The 16859-nt window shown below is 42.2% G+C and overlaps 1 protein-coding gene across 6 annotated transcripts in view; it reads right to left on the bottom strand.

Moving 5' to 3' along the window:
• The window catches only part of LOC147361890 (ATP-binding cassette sub-family C member 4-like), a 162588-nt gene that overhangs the window by 100239 nt on the left and 45490 nt on the right, over positions 1-16859 (bottom strand). For all 6 annotated transcript variants that reach the window (XR_015138358.1, XR_015138359.1, XR_015138360.1 and 3 more), the window contains exons 10-13: positions 15828-15917; positions 14066-14257; positions 5083-5177; positions 4773-4859 (exon numbers count right to left, since the gene is read on the bottom strand). Coding sequence is in view for 3 of the 6 variants with exons in the window: in XM_086330209.1 (XP_086186335.1) it covers positions 4773-4859; positions 5083-5177; positions 14066-14257; positions 15828-15917 (464 nt within the window). In the remaining 3 variants the exon portion in view is untranslated. The remainder of the gene's footprint in view (positions 1-4772; positions 4860-5082; positions 5178-14065; positions 14258-15827; positions 15918-16859) is intronic.

Genomic DNA, 16859 nt, shown 5'->3' with positions numbered 1-16859 from the left:
ACACAGGTAATACTGCATCAGTTCCCCTAAGATCTCTAACCTTCTGTAGGTGATAGAACCCACATAATGTCTGCAACATATACATGTAAATTCACAGAACCTTAATAAACTTGGATGTATATTCACAACTGAAGGAAACTGTTAACAGCAAGTGGAGTGTGAGTCATTCACTTTTAATATAAAACACTTCCCATTACTAATATAAAATACTCCCTGGCGAGCTGCAGTCCATGGGGTCACAAAAAGTAGGACACGACTGAGCGACTGAACAATAACCCCATTATTAAGCTTTGATATGACCACCATCACTCATAGTATATTATTCCATCCAACTTTCTAACTAGAGAACATTCTCCCCTTGCTGCTGAGTGATTTCATTAACTCCTTCATGCTCTCTGCTTTAAGTTTCCCTAGAGAACGTGGCTGCGATTTGCTTGCTAATCACAATTTAAACAAGCTTGCTTCCATCAAGTGAACATTTCAAGTCATTAAACCCAAAATGTTTAAGAAAACTTTACAAATACTTCCTGCATTCGAATAAGAGCTTGGGAGGCCTACTGTGATCAGCACACCATTCTCAGCAATCGGAATGCCTCCCTCTCCCCTCCCCGTGACACAGATGCGATGGCCAGCAGAAACTGTTCAGGAAATGATGGAGAACTTGTGCAGCCTCACATAAGATGGGGTGGCAGACATTTGTAGGTTCAGGTCAGGGTCCTGGGAAGAGGGAGCCTAAGCTACTCCTGATGCCAGGGGGGTGTGGGTGGGGAATCCCTGTCACAGCACTAGCCCCAGTCACTGAACTCATGACAAGTCACAAGGCACTTCTCTAAGGGAGAATTCATCCAGGATCAAATCAGCATGGGAAAGGGGGGCCAGATTAGAGAACTGGAGGCCATGCCATTTGTCAGCTCCTCTGCTACCTCGGATTCTAAAAGATTCCATTCTACTATGCAGTCTTTTTTTTTAATTGTGGTAAAACATGTTACTGATGTTTTTCAGCCCCAAGTTATGTCTGACTCTTTGCAACCCCATGGATTGTAGCCCACCCGACTCCCCTGTTTATGGGATTCTCCAAGCAAGAATACTTGAGTGGGTTGCCATTTCCTTCACCAGGGGATCTTCCCAACCCAGGGATCCAATCTGCATCTCCTGCTTGGCAGGTGGATTGTTTATCACTGAGTCACCAGGGAAGCCCAGTAGTAAAATATACCTAACATGAAATTTACCATTTCTGCCATTTTAAGCATACAGTTGAGTGACGTTAAGTACATTCACATTGTTGTGCAGCCATCACCAATATCCATCTCCACAACTCTTTCATCACTCCAGCACTAAGCATGTTTTTCATATGGGCAGGTTCCATCAAAGTCTAACAACCTCTGCTTAGTAGATGTGAAATCCCAGCTCCTCGGGTCCAGAGGTCAGAGCTCCTCACACATCTGCTGACTCTGCTAAAGTTTCTACTTTTTTATTCTGGACCTGCTGTAAATCAGTGATGTCCCCTCAAAATTCAGTTGCTGACATCTTAGCCATTAGTACCTTAGAATTTCATGACAGGGACTTTAAAGGAGTAACTGTTACCCTTAATTACTCTGGGCCTAATTTAATCTGACTGGTGAGCTTAGATGAAGAGGAGAATAAGACATAAGGGCAGAGACACAGGCTTGTAAATCAGTGACGTTAGAACATACCCTCTCACCACCCACAAATATAAACTCAAAATGACTTAACGACTTAAACTTAAAACATGATACCATAAAACTCCCAGAAGAGAACACAGGTAGAATATTCTCTGACGTAAATAATATCTATGTTTTCTTAGGTCAGTCTCGCAAGATAATAGAAATAAAAAAAAAATAATAAATCAGATCAGTCACTCAATCATGTCCAACTCTTTGCAACCCCATGAATCGCAGCACGCCGGGCCTCCCTGTCCATCACCAACTCCCAGACTTCACTGAGACTCATGTCCATCGAGTCAGTGATGCCATCCAGCCATCTCATCCTCTGTAGTCCCCTTCTCCTCTTGCCCCCAATCCCTCCCAGCATCAGAGTCTTTTCCAATGAGTTAACTCTTCTCATGAGGTGCCCAAAGTACTGGAGTTTCAGCTTTAGCATCATTCCTTCCAAAGAAATCCCAAGGCTGATATCCTTCAGAATGGACTGGTTGCATCTCCTTGCAGTCCAAGGGACTCTCAAGAGTCTTCTCCAACACCACAGTTCAAAAGCATCAATTCTTCGGCGCTCAGCCTTCTTCACAGTCCAACTCTCACACCCATACATGACCACAGGAAAAACCATAGCCTTGACTAGACGAACCTTTGTTGGCAAAGTAATGTCTCTGCTTTTGACTATGCTATCTAGGTTGGTCATAACTTTCCTTCCAAGGAGTAAGTGTCTTTTAATTTCATGGCTGCAGTCACCATCTGTAGTGATTTTGGAGCCCAGAAAAATAAAGTCTGACACTGTTTCCACTGTTTCCCCATCTATTTCCCATGAAGTGGTGGGACCGGATGCCGTGATCTTCATTTTCTGAGTGTTGAGCTTTAAGCCAACTTTTTCACTCTCCACTTTCACTTTCATCAAGAGGCTTTTGAGTTCCTCTTCATTTTCTGCCATAAGGGTGGTGTCATCTGCATATCTGAGGTTATTGATATTTCTCCCGGCAATCTTGATTCCAGTTTGTGTTTCTTCCAGTCCAGCGTTTCTCATGATGTACTCTGCATGTAAGTTAAATAAACAGGTGGGACCTAATAAAATGTACAAGCTTTTGCACAGCAAAGAAAACCATCAGAAAACAAAAAGACAACATATGGAATGGGAGAAAATATTTCCAAATGATGCAACTGACAAGGGGGTAGTCTGCAAAATATACAAATACTTTATACAATTCAATAACAAACACAAACAACCAGTTGAAAAATTAGCAGAAGAACTAAACAGACATTTCTCCAAAGGATATATATATATATATATATATATATAGAGAGAGAGAGAGAGAGAGAGAGAGAGAGAGATGGCCAATAGGCACATGAAAAGGAGTTTAACATTTTGAATTATTAGAGAAATCCAAATCAAAACTACAGTGAAGTATAACTTCACACCAGTCAGAATGGCCATCATTAAAATAACAATGGCTAGAAAGGATATAAAGAAAATAGAATCTTCCTACACTGTACAGGAGTTGACGATGGGCAGGGAGGCCTGGCATGCTGCAGTCCATGGGATCTCCAAGTCAGACACAACTGAGAGACTGAAATGAACCAAAACTGTCAGTGGGAATATAAGTTGGTAGAGGCAATATGGAAAACAGTTTGGAGGTTCCTTGGCAAATTAAAAATAGAATTACCCTATAATCTCGCAATCTCACTCCTAGGCATATATCCAGATAAAACCACAAAAAGACACATGCACCCCTATGCTCATAGAAGCACTATTCACAAACCGAAGACATGGGAACAACCTAAATGTCAACTGACAGGTGAATGGATAAAAAAAAAAGGCAAAAAAAAAAGAATGCCATTTTCAGAAACATGAGTGGACCTGGAGATTATCATACTAAGTGAAGTAAGTCAGAAAGGGAAAGACAAATACCAATATGATATCACTTACATGTGGAATATCAAATATTGCAAAAATGACACTACCTACAAAACAGAAACAGATTTACAGACTTAGAGAACAGACTCTGATGTAGAATAAATCATTCTTAAATTCTAGACTTTACTAAGTATTTTCAAACCTACAGAGTAATAAGCATAAAACAAGGGTCTTTCCAGTCAGTACTGAAAACTTTGCTTCTCACATGCCTTAAAAAAATGATGGAGGATTAACAGATTAACAGATAAAGAAGCTGTGGTACATACATACAATGGAATACTACTCAGCCATAAAAAGGAATGCATTCGAGTCAGTTCTAATTAGATGGATGAACCTAGAGCCTATTATACAGAGTGAAGTAAGTCAGAAAGAGAAATATAAATATCATATACTGACACATGTATATGGAATCTAAAAACATGGTACTGATGAATTTAAGTTCAGGGCAGAAACAGAGAAACAGACATACAGAAATGACCTAAGGACACAGGGCTGAGGGAAGGAGGGAGAGGGTGAGATGTATAAAGAGAGTAGCATGGAAACTTACATTACCAAATGTAAATAGATAGCCAGTGGGAATTTGTTTTATGACTCAAGGAACTCAAACAGGGGTTCTGTGACAAAGAATGGATGGGGTGGGAGATGGGAGGGATGTTTGGGCAGGAGGAGACATGGATGTAACTATGGCTGATTCTTGTTGATGTACAACAGAAAACCACAAAATACTGTAAAGCAATTATCCTTCAATTTAAATAAAGAAAGAAAGAAAAGAAAAAAAATGATGAAGGAAAAGAACTGCCAGCCAAGTACCAGGTTACCAAGACCTGATCTCTGACTTAAAAACCGTATATCATCTTTCTTATTCCTCAGGTCTGGATCCATCAACTGCAATTTGCAGGGGGAAATCTGCCATCTATCCCTTTCTCCCTAAAGCACGGACCCCACTGGTCTCCACAGAATGGAAGACCCTGCTGTATTGTCCTTCTTTACCTCATGATGATACAAGATTTCTCTATAATGGATCTTCTGTGGAAGGAAGAGACAAGGAGAGGGACACCAGGGCAGAATGAGCTGTCTCCTGAAGCACAAAGGCTTTCCTGGGCTCTCTTCCCTGATCTCTATAGGGTTCCTGGAAAGCAGAGATGATAGAAACACAGGAGCAAACTCACTGTTTGAACAAGTGTCTGCTGACTCCTGCATCCACTGCACTGAATGGATCATCCAGGAGGTAGATGTCTGCATCCTGATACATGGCTCTAGAAAACGTAGACAGATGTCAGGAGAACACACTTCACACTGCCTGGGGCTCATCTCTGAATCATGATGATGTCCAGTAACTCCCTGTTCATTCCAAGAGTCCATAGAAAGAACCAAGACCCTGCTTCACCAAGGCCCACCTGGTGAGCAGGGTCTGTGTGCTCATGTCCACTAGGAGCCATGGAGGAGGAGGGGTAGGATGGCAACTGAAACCCCACTTACCTGGCGAGGCTGACCCGGGCTTTCTGTCCTTCACTCAGTGGGGTTCCTCTGTCTCCTATGACAGTTTGATCTCCATCCTCCAGAAGCTGTAAATCCTATGTGGAGAAAGAAAAGTGAAAGAGAGTAAGATTTAAAATGTATTCTTCTCCTCTCATATTTCAGTTGGTAAAGAATCCGCCTGCAATAAAGAGACCCCAGTTCAATTCCTGGGTTGAGAAGATCTGCTGGAGAAAGGATAGGCTACCCACTCCAGTATTCTTGGGCTTCCCTTGTGGCTCAGCTGGTAAAGAATCCACCTCCAATGCAAGAGACCTGGGGTTCAATCCCTAGGTTGGGAAGATCCCCTGGAGAAGGGAAAGGCTACCCACTCTAGTATTCTGGGCTAGAGAATTCCATGGACTGTATAGTCCATGGGATCACAAAGAGTCAGACAGGAATGAGCAACTTTCACTTTCCTCTCATCCTAATTTTTATTTATTTATTTATTTTTAGCCAAACCATGTAGTCTGTGGGATCTTAGTTCTCTGCCTAGGCATTGAACCCATAATCTCAGCCATGAAAGCATGGAGCCCTAACCACTGAACCACCAGGGAATTCCCATCCTCCTAATTCTTTAGTACCAGTTCTTCACACAAGTATTTGATCAAGAGCAATGGGAATGTTTCATAGTGACTAAACTATAGCCTTGAACAACAACACCAAAAAAGCTCTTTGGTTTCTCATTTGTTTTCATTCTGTAGTTTTTCGCAGAATTTATACATTTGACTATTTTCACACTTATTTATTGAAGATCGACCAGGCATTATTATACACCTGGTGTATATTATTATACACCAGGCATTATTCAGGGCATGATGAATTCAGCCACAAAGAAATAAAGTCCCAGAGTTTCTTTCCATGGTGGGAGATGGATGATATAAGAAATTAAGCTGAGTGCAAGTACTGAGGACTAGAAGGAAAAGGAAGCCGGCTCAGGGGGATGGAGAGTGAAGGAGGGAAGTGAGTCTACAATGGGGTGTGAGGGCTCTGCTCAGAGAGGGTGTGAGCAGATCTGGGAGAGGGGAAGGGACTCAGGCAGACCTGGAGAGGCTGCTGCACACAGAGGGATGGGCGAGTGCAGGGGCCACGGGGGGATGCCCAAGGTGTTCAGGACAAGCAAGTAGGCCAGGAGAGCAGAGCTGAGTAAGAATGAGGGGAGCGAGGGCAGAGACAGAGCAGGAGGAGCCTTGGGTCACTCCCAGTAACAGGGGAAGGGAGAGAAGGGACGACTGACCTGGTCTGAGGTTTTTTAAAGAATCACTTCTATGCTTTGTGGAAAACAGGCAGTAAGGGGGAATGGGTGAGGGTGGATACAAGTGAGGAGGCTACTGGAATAATCTATGGGATAGATGATGCTCCCACCAGAGTGGAAGCAGCAGAAATGGGGCAACAGGGTCAGACTCCAGACACACTTAGAAGGTGGAGTCTGTAAGACCTGCTGACCAGATGGGAGTGGGATGTAAGAGAAGAGGAGGACTGTGGTGTCTGAGACATGAGGAAAGGGAAGGACAGGGTCTCCATATACTGAGTTGGGGAAGATGGTGGATGTCGGTTTAGGAGACTTCACTTGTGGACAAGGTGAGATGATATCACGGTGATATCACAGTGCAGCTGGACATGCAAGTGTGAAGGTCTGTGCTAGAGACATAAGTATGAGAGCTAGTGGCCAGGGTGGTGAAGGCACAGGGCTAGATTTATTAGAGAATGAGTGTGTCTTAAATTTCCAATTTTGCTGAACATGGTGTCAGCTTCCCACTTTCACAGAAGGAATAAGACCTGACTGGAGTCTTCATGTGATACTATACAAGAAAAGGGAGCAGGGCAAAAAAAAAAAAAAAAGCAGGCTGGACAGGAAAAACTAAAGGGAAACAGTGTACTCAAGGAACACGGAGCGGAGCAGATCAGTTAAACCAAGTGGACGCTTGCCCATGGAAGCAGAAAACACTCAAAGTTAAGGATATGAAGCTTTGATTTGAGAATAAGGGAATCTATCATAAGTTTTATTTGAATACTATTTAAGAAATAAATAGACAAATCTGTTTATTTTCCCCGGAGTACCTGGGGAAATAAAAAAGATGATAAGAACATCCCCAAAACCACAAAATAACAATCAAGTTTAAGTTACACAGTTATTATATTAGAAATTTTAGACGGCCTGTAATTATCACTGGACAGATCCTGGCATAGACAAGCAGCACTCGTTTCTTTGTCTCTACTTTAGCAAATTTGGGGGGGAAGCAAGTGGCACACCGGGGTCTCCATGATAAACAAATCCTTTGATCTCCTAAGTCTCACTTTCCTGTTCTACAGAATGTGCTGTAGAAACAAGAGTCACTAAACTCAAGGATGCTGTGAGAATCTAAAGTGTAGGAAAACTCTCCATAAATGGAAAAAGGACAGGAATTGATAACTTGCTATTGGTGACTGATCACACTCCTAGTAATTAGAGAAACTGAGACTCAATCCCTGAGCCTGCTGACTCCTGGACCTTAGAGTTATCTCATCAGCCTGAATTGATATTCCCAATGTGATTACTTCATATCTCCCTATTTTATTACAGAAAAGTTTTCAGCTCAATAAGCTTAAAGGTTTACTTCAATTAGATCTAGTTTAATACATCTAGTTATTAGCATGTAATACAAAAAGTTTTGCTTTTTTTAACTATTTTTTTTCCTCCAAGATTAGGAAGATGTGAGCACAGGGAGAACTGTAAGGAGAAATCTTTATAATATTTATATGCATTTAAGTATGGATGAATGAAGAGGAAAAGGCTGTGTTAGTAACAGTTGCTACCATTAACTGAAACCCTGATTTGTTTGCATTGCACAGGCATGGTCTGTAGCCTTTAGGGTAATCCCACCCCTCCACCATGTAATAAGAGAAAAGACTGAGACAAACACCGGGAGTTACTATCCAGGACTATTTTTCTCTAAAGGTCAAACCTTTTCTACTACACGTGCAGTCTCTGTATCTTCAGGCCAAGATAACTCTGCTGCCGCCGCTGCTGCTTAATCACTCCTGTGTCTGACTCTCTGCGATCACATGGATTGTAACCCGCCAGGCTCCTCTGTCCATGGAATTCTCCAGGCAAGAGTACTAGAGGAGGTTGCCATACCCTCCTTCAGGGAATCTTCCCAACCCAGGGATCCTGTGTTGCAAGCAGATTACCACTGAGCCACCAAGGAAGCCCAAAATAACTCTAGACACCTCTACTATCTGTGACCATCTCAAGTTCATCCACTGACACATGGATTCCAAAATGAGATAAGCAGAGGCTCTCATAACTCATTAAATGGTTCCCAAGTGCTGCAAAGACCTTGCTAACCCCTTGCTAATTGCTAATCAGTCATAGAGGACATTTCAGAGCAGCAAAAAACCTCTTGGAAAACCGCTGAATCAGTGTCCTCATTTTGCTGTGGAAACCTCAGGCAGGTAACAGGACGTGTTCACAGTGAGAGCAGGAGTGACACAGCCGGGTCTGGGACTCCCCTCTCACTACTCCTCTGCCCTAGGCCACCTTCCTGCCAAGGAGAGAATAGGCACCAGGGGCCCCAACTCTCCGTCCTGACCATGCAAACAGGAGAGCAGTCCATCTTTGTAAATATTTGTCTCATCACATACAGAAGAATCGCTATGCAGCCCAGTCTTGCAGGGCCCCTTCTCACAGAATCTGCTTCATGGATGGTCCAGGGTGAGGGAAGCCTCAGAACACTGTCCTCGGTACTGGTCCAGTCATGCCACGTGGCTGCAGCAGAGCATCGCCCCCCAGGGAGAACGACGGCCCCTGAGGAAAATGCTGAATGGTAGCCACTGTCCCACAGCTGCTCTTCTCCAGAGATGCTCAAATGTGGGACAGAAAGACAGGGCTGAGCTTCACCAGAAAGGCAAGGTCATGAGAGAAACATTCACACCTGGCCCGGATCTTTGGAGTCCGATGTGGGCATCAGGAGCTGGAGATGATTAAGGTAAAGAGAAAATGCCTGAGATCTGTTTATTCCACATCCCACCTTCCACCGTCATCCATCACCTGCTTTTTGAAAAGTTCTTTCTTTTAAACTTCCTCAAGCAAGCACAGCACCGAGTACAAGCATGGAGTCTAGAGTTGTGCAGAAACAGATCTGAACTTGACCTCCAAATGTTAAGGACAGCTGTTTCATCCCCCAAGCTTCAGCTTTACCAACAAAAATGAGGAATTTAACATCGAGGACAAGTATAAAGAATAACTTACATACCTTCTTATGTGTGTATACACACACGTGTGAGAGAGAGAAAATGATTTGCATGTAGACTCTGAATGGGAGCTGCTGTTCTCACTGTTTACCTTTGCTTCCCCCTTTTCTTACACAGTATTTGTAGCGTAGCGTTAGTCACTCAGTTGTGTCCAACTCTTTCGACCCCTGTGGACTATAGCGTGCCAGGCTCCTCTGTTCATGGAATTTTCCAGGCAAAAATACTGGAGTGGGTTCCACTCCCTTCTCCAGGGATCTTCTGGACCCAGAGATTGAACCTGGGTCTCCCACATTGCAGGCAAATCCTTTACCATCTGAGCCACCAGGAAAGTCCATGTATTTGCTCTTAAATTGTTTTTAAATTTTTGGTTGCACCATATGGCATGTAGGATCTTAGCTTTTGACCAAAGATCGAACCTATGCCCCCTGCATTGGGAGCATGGAGTTTTAACCACTGGATCACCACATTATAAACACCATTTAATAAAAATCCAGCTCATTCCTGCTACCTTGATACTGTAACCAGGAAGGGTTAATTTTGAACTCATACTGGATCTGCTTCTGTGACTGTATCCTTATCTTGCTGTTTTTGTTACTGCAGGCATGCACAATGCCTGCCTCAAGGAGATAGCCTGACCCTGCCCACCTGTGAAGGGTTATAAGGAAGTGAAACTAACTTATCTCCCAGCATGAGGCTTGCTACTTTATAAGATATTCACAAGAATTAAATTATCTTTTTACTTTGTTTCCTCATGTCCAACCATCTCTGATTCACAGAAGAACAGGACCTCATGCCCCTGATGAGATGGCTATTTTGAGGTGCTAACCTGCCATCTCAGCTATTTGTAAGGCCTCCTCAGAGAATCATTTTGCCTTTTTGCATTTCTTTATCTTGGGATGGTCTTGATCACTGCCTCCTGTACCATGTCATAAAAGTTTGTCCATAGTTCTTCAGGTACTCTATCAGATCTAATCCCTTGAATCTATTTGTCACTTCTACTCTATAATCATAAGGGATTTGATTTAGGTCATACCTGAATGGTCTAGTGGTTTTCCCTACTTTCTTCAATTTAAGTCTGAATTTGGCAATAAGGCATTCATGATACGAGCCACAGTCAGCTTCCAGTCTTGTTTTTGCTGACTGTATAGAGCTTCTCCATCTTTGGCTGCAATGAATATAATCAATCTGATTTCAGTGTTGACCATCTGGTGAAGTCCATGTGTAGATTCTTCTCTTGTATTGTTGGAAGAGGGTGTTTGCTATGACCAGTGCATTCTCTTGGCAAAACTCTGTTAGCCTTTGCCCTGCTTCATTCTGTACTCCAAGGCCAAATTTGCTTGTTATTCCAGGTGTCTCTTGACTTCCTATTTTTGCATTCCAGTCCCTTGTAATGAAAAGGATATCTTTTTCGCATGTTAGTTCTAGAAGGTCTTGTAGGTCTTCACAGAACTATTCAACTTTAGCTTCTTCAGCATTACTAGTCAGGGCATAGACTTGGATTAACATGATATTCAATGGTTTGCCTTGGAAACGAACAGAGATCATTCTGTCGTTTTTGAGATTGCATCCAAGTATGGCATTTCGGACTCTTTTGTTGACTATGATGGCTACTCCATTTCTTCTAATGGATTCTTGTCCACAGTAGTAGATATAATGGTCATCCGAGTTAAATTCACCCATGTCCAACGTTCCAGTCCATTTTAGTTCACTGATTCCTACAAAGTCAATGTTCACCCTTGCCATCTCCTGTTTGACCCCTTCCAATTTGTCTTGATTCATGGACCTAACATTCCAAGTTCCTATGCAATATGGTTCTTTACAGCATTGGACTTTACTTCCATCACCAGTCACATCCACAACTGGGTGTTGTTTTTGCTTTGGTTCTGTCTCTTCATTCTTTCCGGAGTTATTTCTCCACTGATCTCCAGTAGCATACTGGGCACCTACTGACCTGGGGAGTTCATCTTTCAGTGTCCTATCTTTTTGCCTTTTCATACTGTTCATGGGGTTCTCAAGGCAAGAATACTGAAGTGGCTTGTCATTCCCATCTCCAGTGGACCACGTTTTGTCAAATAATCAGACACAACTGAGCGACTGAACTGATACTGATACTGAACCCGCCATCTTCTCTGTCAGTGGCTTCCTGAATAAAGTCCCTTCCTTGCCTCAACACCTCATCTCAGATTTGTTGGCCTACATTGCAGCAAGCAGAGTGAGCTTGGATTCAGTTCAGTGATTCAGTCATATCCAACTCATTGAGACCCCATGGACTATAGCATGCCAGGCTTCGCTATCCATCACTGTCTTCCAGAGCTTACTCAAACTTACATCCATTAATTCAGTGATGCCATCCAACCATCTCATCTTCAGTTCTTTCCTTCTCTTCTTGCCTTCAATCTTTCCCAGTATCAGGGTCTTTTCCAATGAGTCAGTTCTTTGCATCAAATGGCCACAGTATTGGAATTTCAGCTTCACCATCAGTCCTTCCAATGAATATTCAGGATTGATTTCCTTTAGGATTGGTTTGATCTCCTTGCAGTCCAAGGGGCTCTCAAGAGTCTTCTCTAACACCAAAGTTCAAAAGCATCAATTCTTCAGCACTCAGCTTTCTTCATGGTCCAACTCTCACATCCATTCATGACTACTGGAAAAACCATAGCCTTCACTAGATGGACCTTTGTCGACAAAGTAATGCCTCTGCTTTCTAATATACTGTCTATGTTGATCATAGCTTTTCTATCAAGGAGCAAGCATTTTTAATTTCATGGCTTCAGTCACCATCTTCAGTGATTTTGGAGCCCAAGGAAACAAAGTGTGTCAGTGTTTCCATTGTTTCCCCATCTATTTGCCATGAAGTGTTGGGATTGGATGCCATGATCTTAGTTTTTTGAGTGTTGAGTTTTAAGCCAGCTTTTTCACTCTCCTCTTTCACCTTCATCAAGAGGCTCTTCAGTTCCTCTTCACTTTCTGCCATAAGGGTGGTGTCATCGGCATATCTGAGGTTATTGGTATTTCTCCCAGTGATCTTGATTCCAGCTTGTGCTTCATGATATTGTTACTGAGTCCAAAGTATGAAAAGAGTGGACTCAGTAACAATATCATTTCCACAAAAGAATGATCTCCCATTAACAACAACCCAGGAGAAAGAAACAAGAGCATTAAACAAGCAATTCTGTTTTGTTCACATCATCACAAAATGCTGCTCATATGATACAATCTATGATGTTCAGGTCATTGTTCAGGCAAAATTACTATTGCTTCACAAAGCAAGTTTGGAGCCTTCAACACCACACCTTTGAAAGACTGTCCCAATCTTTTTCTACAGTACAAAAGAACACACTGTACTGAACAGGCCCTGAGGAGAAGCCCTTTAATGCTATCATTTAGATTTTTATAACCTAAGAGAGTAACACAGTATTTATCAGTATTTACATTTTTCTTTATTTTTTTTGCCAGATTATATTGTCTTATCAGGTAATTTCATTTTCACCATTCATTCACTGATTTCATCTAAATTTCAGAGTTTCACCTTGACATTTTCTGTGAAATGCAGTCTTTTCTGAAAACAATCTCTCCCCCAGTGAAACAATGCAGTATTAAGAAGAAATGTTAAAGCATTCTCTTTTCTTTAAATAAAAATACCAGTCATAACCAAGTGCAGAGAAAAATCTAGAGACTGAAAGGGAATGAGGAGGTATCTACCAAGTGCAGGGGGCAGACCTCATGTGGAGCCTGATTCAAACCAATGGTAAAGGAGACTTCTCAGTGAGATGACTAGCAATACGTAAACTAGAAGGTTGATAATATTGAGGAATTTGGGTTATTCTTCAGATGAACTAATATGTGTTTTCCAAAGGCTCTCCTATCTCTTAGAGAAAAACTAGTAAAATATTTGTGTGTTAGTCGCTCAGTGGTGTCTGATTCTTTGCAACCCAATGGACTGTAGCCCACCAGGCAAGAATATTGGAGTGCGTAATCATTCCCTTCAGGGGATCGTCTGAGCCCAGGAATCAAACCCACATCTCCTGAACTGCAAGCAGGGTCTTTATCATCTGAGCCACCAGGGAAGCTGTGAAAGTGAAAGTCACTCTGTCGTGTCCGATTATTTGCAACCCCATAACTATAGAGTCCATGGAATTCTCTAGGCTAGAATACTGCAGTGGGTAGACGTTCCCATCTCCAGGAGATCTTCCCAATCCAGGGATCGAACCCAGGTTGCCCACATTGCAGGCAGATTCTTTACCAGCTGAGCTGAATGCTTTACAGATGAACTAATCTGAGGTCTAGGATCTGCTCCAGAATAACCTGGGGTGGGGGTGGGGCTGGCAGAGGGCAGGGGTGGAGATGCAGCAAGACTGGCCACCAGCTGCTCCTGCTTGAAGCTGGGGAGTGGGCACATGAGGGTTTATTACACTGTACACTCTAATTTTATAAATTTTTGTAATTGTCCACTACGAAAATAAGTTAAAAGTGAATGAAACTTCACAAAGTGAAACAACTCCCTCCTCAACAAAGCATTCTGTGAGTGTCCTTATGACATCAAGATTGAAGGACTAGCATATATGCCTGCACACTCACGCAGAAGACTGGTGTAAATATTAAACAACACTGAATGATCTTTCAAACTTTAAAAAAAAAGGAACTTTCAACAAACTTTACTGATAGTTTAAACCAAGTCTGTCATTTGAAATTCTACTCAAAAGTCCTTACTCACCTCTCCCAAAGCACAAGCCTTTATTACTTTTTCATATCGGTCTTCTTCATATTTCTTCCCAAATAAAATGTTACTCCTCACAGTTCCTGAGAACATCCAGGGCTGCTGAGAAACATACGCGATCCTCCCATGCACGCTGACCTGCCCCTGGCTCGAGGGCAGCTCCCCCAGCACAGCGCTCAACAGTGACGACTGAAACAGACGGCAATACACACACATAAATAGGCAGCACTTAGGATGAAACACATCCCATAGCACAGCTGACCCAAGCCTGGTGCTTGATACACAATAGAACACTTGCATTTAGAACAGGATAAAGTACAGCCCTGGAAGTTTGGACAAAACAATTTAAAATAACTCTATTGGTCAATGCAAATGAATGGTTGATAAAGAATATTAATAAAATACTATAACAATCTCCTCTGCCCAAGAGGAGCTCCCAAAGAAGCACTACACTCAGGAAAAACTAAGAATGTTTAACATCCTTCACTAGCAGAGCAGCCCAGCAGGATGTGTATATCATGTATCTGATGTTTAGTGCAGTTGTTTCTGCATCCAGGTATCCTTCATTTGACACTTATCCTTAAAAAGCTATGTGTGTTCCCCATCCTGAACCCAGTGCACCAGCACCAAGCATCCAGTATCGTGCATCGAACCTGGATTGGTGACTTGTTTCATATATGATATACATATTTCAATACCATTCTCCCAAATCATCCCACCCTCTCCCTCTCCCACAGAGTCTGAAAGACAGTTCTATACATCAGTGTGGCATATTCATTTTGATATATGGCAAAACCAATACAATATTGTAAAGTTAAATAAAATAAAATTTAAAAAAAAGACACAACCGAGCTAAGGGAAAAAAAAAAAAAAGCTATGTGTGAAGAATATATCCAAAGATGATTACTTAACATGTATGCCTGTGGCGGATTCATTTTGATATTTGGCAAAACTAATACAATTATGTAAAGTTTAAAAATAAAATAAAATTAAAAAAAAAAAAAAGAATTCTGAAATGAGTTGTGTCTAAAGAACAAAAGTCCATATAGAGGAAATCATCACCCTGTCATGTACACATCCACATTTAAGTTTCTGTATTTTGTTGTTTCACAACACAGGACACTAAGTGCAAGTGCACGTCTTTCAAATCTCTTCTGACACACAGAAGTGACGTATCTGTGTCTACACCATCAGAGTGCTCACCACCCTGGGCTGAGATAAACTGCCCATGTATCTGTCTTGCCCTGGAACCTGGTTGCCTCTGGACGGTGGAGATGTTGGGGTCTGGCTCATATCTGTGTCATTAGCTCCAGCACGTGGCTGAACATTCACTACACGTGCACTGAAAGGATCACATCAAATCCCATGAGGAAATGCTCAGAGCTTCCTGGAAGAGCCTTCACCACCTCCAGACCTCCTAGAGGGGCCACTATGATGAACATAAGTCCCTGCTGTTTCCATCCAACCTGAACAGCTGTCACATCAATAATTTCATTCACTGAGAAGTCCAAATTCCTGACAATGGTCCCCAACTGTGCAATGTGAAGCACCAAGAAAGAAAACACAGTGTGTGCTTATCTAGATTTATTTGACCATGAAACTTTCTTGCAAAACTAATATTCCATGGAACACAGTCTGAGAAACGCTGTTCTAGGTACATCCAATTCAAACTGTGTCACACACAGCTCTGGGCTCAACTCTGAAAATTTAACAAGGACAGTGGTGTTGCATCAAGCTGACAAAAGGCATCACAACTTACCTTTCCTGCACCCACAGGTCCAACCACCGCTAACAGTTCACCGGGTCTGGCAGTAAAGAAAAGGTCTTGTAGGGTTGGGGTTCCTGATTTCTGCAAATTAAAGTTTATACAAATGTGCCCATTTCAATAAAGTAACATACATTACTTCAGAAGGTAGAGAAAATTACATAATAGTCATTGATATGCTAATGTTATCCACATTTTTCCCCTTCCTATTTTAAGATAGTAAGTCCTGGAGGCCTTTTCATCCAATCATACATATCTCTTTGGGGGTTAACAAGGCTCATTCTTTTACCAGATTTTCATAAGGACATAGCTCTAGACACCCACAGAATTTTAGTAGTAGAAATGACAAGGCACCTGCCTGAAACACAAACTGAATAATGCACATAAGCTTATTAATATAATGCACTTAATAGAATACCCAGCTTGGGAGGCTTTTAATCATTTATAAGTTTTCATCATGACCCTTGGTTTTAACTGTCTAATTAATCTCCACAGTTCAATTCAGTTCAGTCACTCAGTTGTGTCCAACTCTTTGTGACCCCATGGACTGCAGCATGCCAGGCTTCCCTGTCCAACTCCAAGAACACACTCAAACTCATGTCCATGGAGTCGGTGATGCCATCCAACCATTTCATCCTTTGTCATCCCCTTCTCTTTCTGCCTTCAATTGTTCCCAGCATCAGGGACTTTTCCAATGAGTCAGTTCTTCACATCAGGTGGCCAAAATGTTGGAGCTTCAGCTTCAGCATCAGTCCTTCCAATGAATGTTCAGGACTGATTTCCTTTAAGATTGACAGGTTTGATCTCTTTGTTGTCCAAGGAACTCTCAAGAGTCTTCTCCAGCACCCCAGTTCAAAAGCATCAATCAACCCCCACAAGGTGGCAGCATAAGTTCCTGGCATGCCTGGCCTGTAATTAAATAATTTGAAATCTCCACTAATCTCTCCACTTTCATTTCATAAAGAATGAACCTCAGTAGTGCTCAGCAAGCAAAGGGGTACACTTTATATAACAGTCCCTCCTGGC

Source organism: Bos grunniens, chromosome 12, assembly GCF_055505025.1.
Source record: "Bos grunniens cultivar Pamir isolate PY7600 chromosome 12, Bosgru_T2T1.0, whole genome shotgun sequence".
Taxonomy (NCBI): domain Eukaryota; kingdom Metazoa; phylum Chordata; class Mammalia; order Artiodactyla; family Bovidae; genus Bos; species Bos grunniens.
This window is presented reverse-complemented; position numbering and strand designations above follow the sequence as displayed.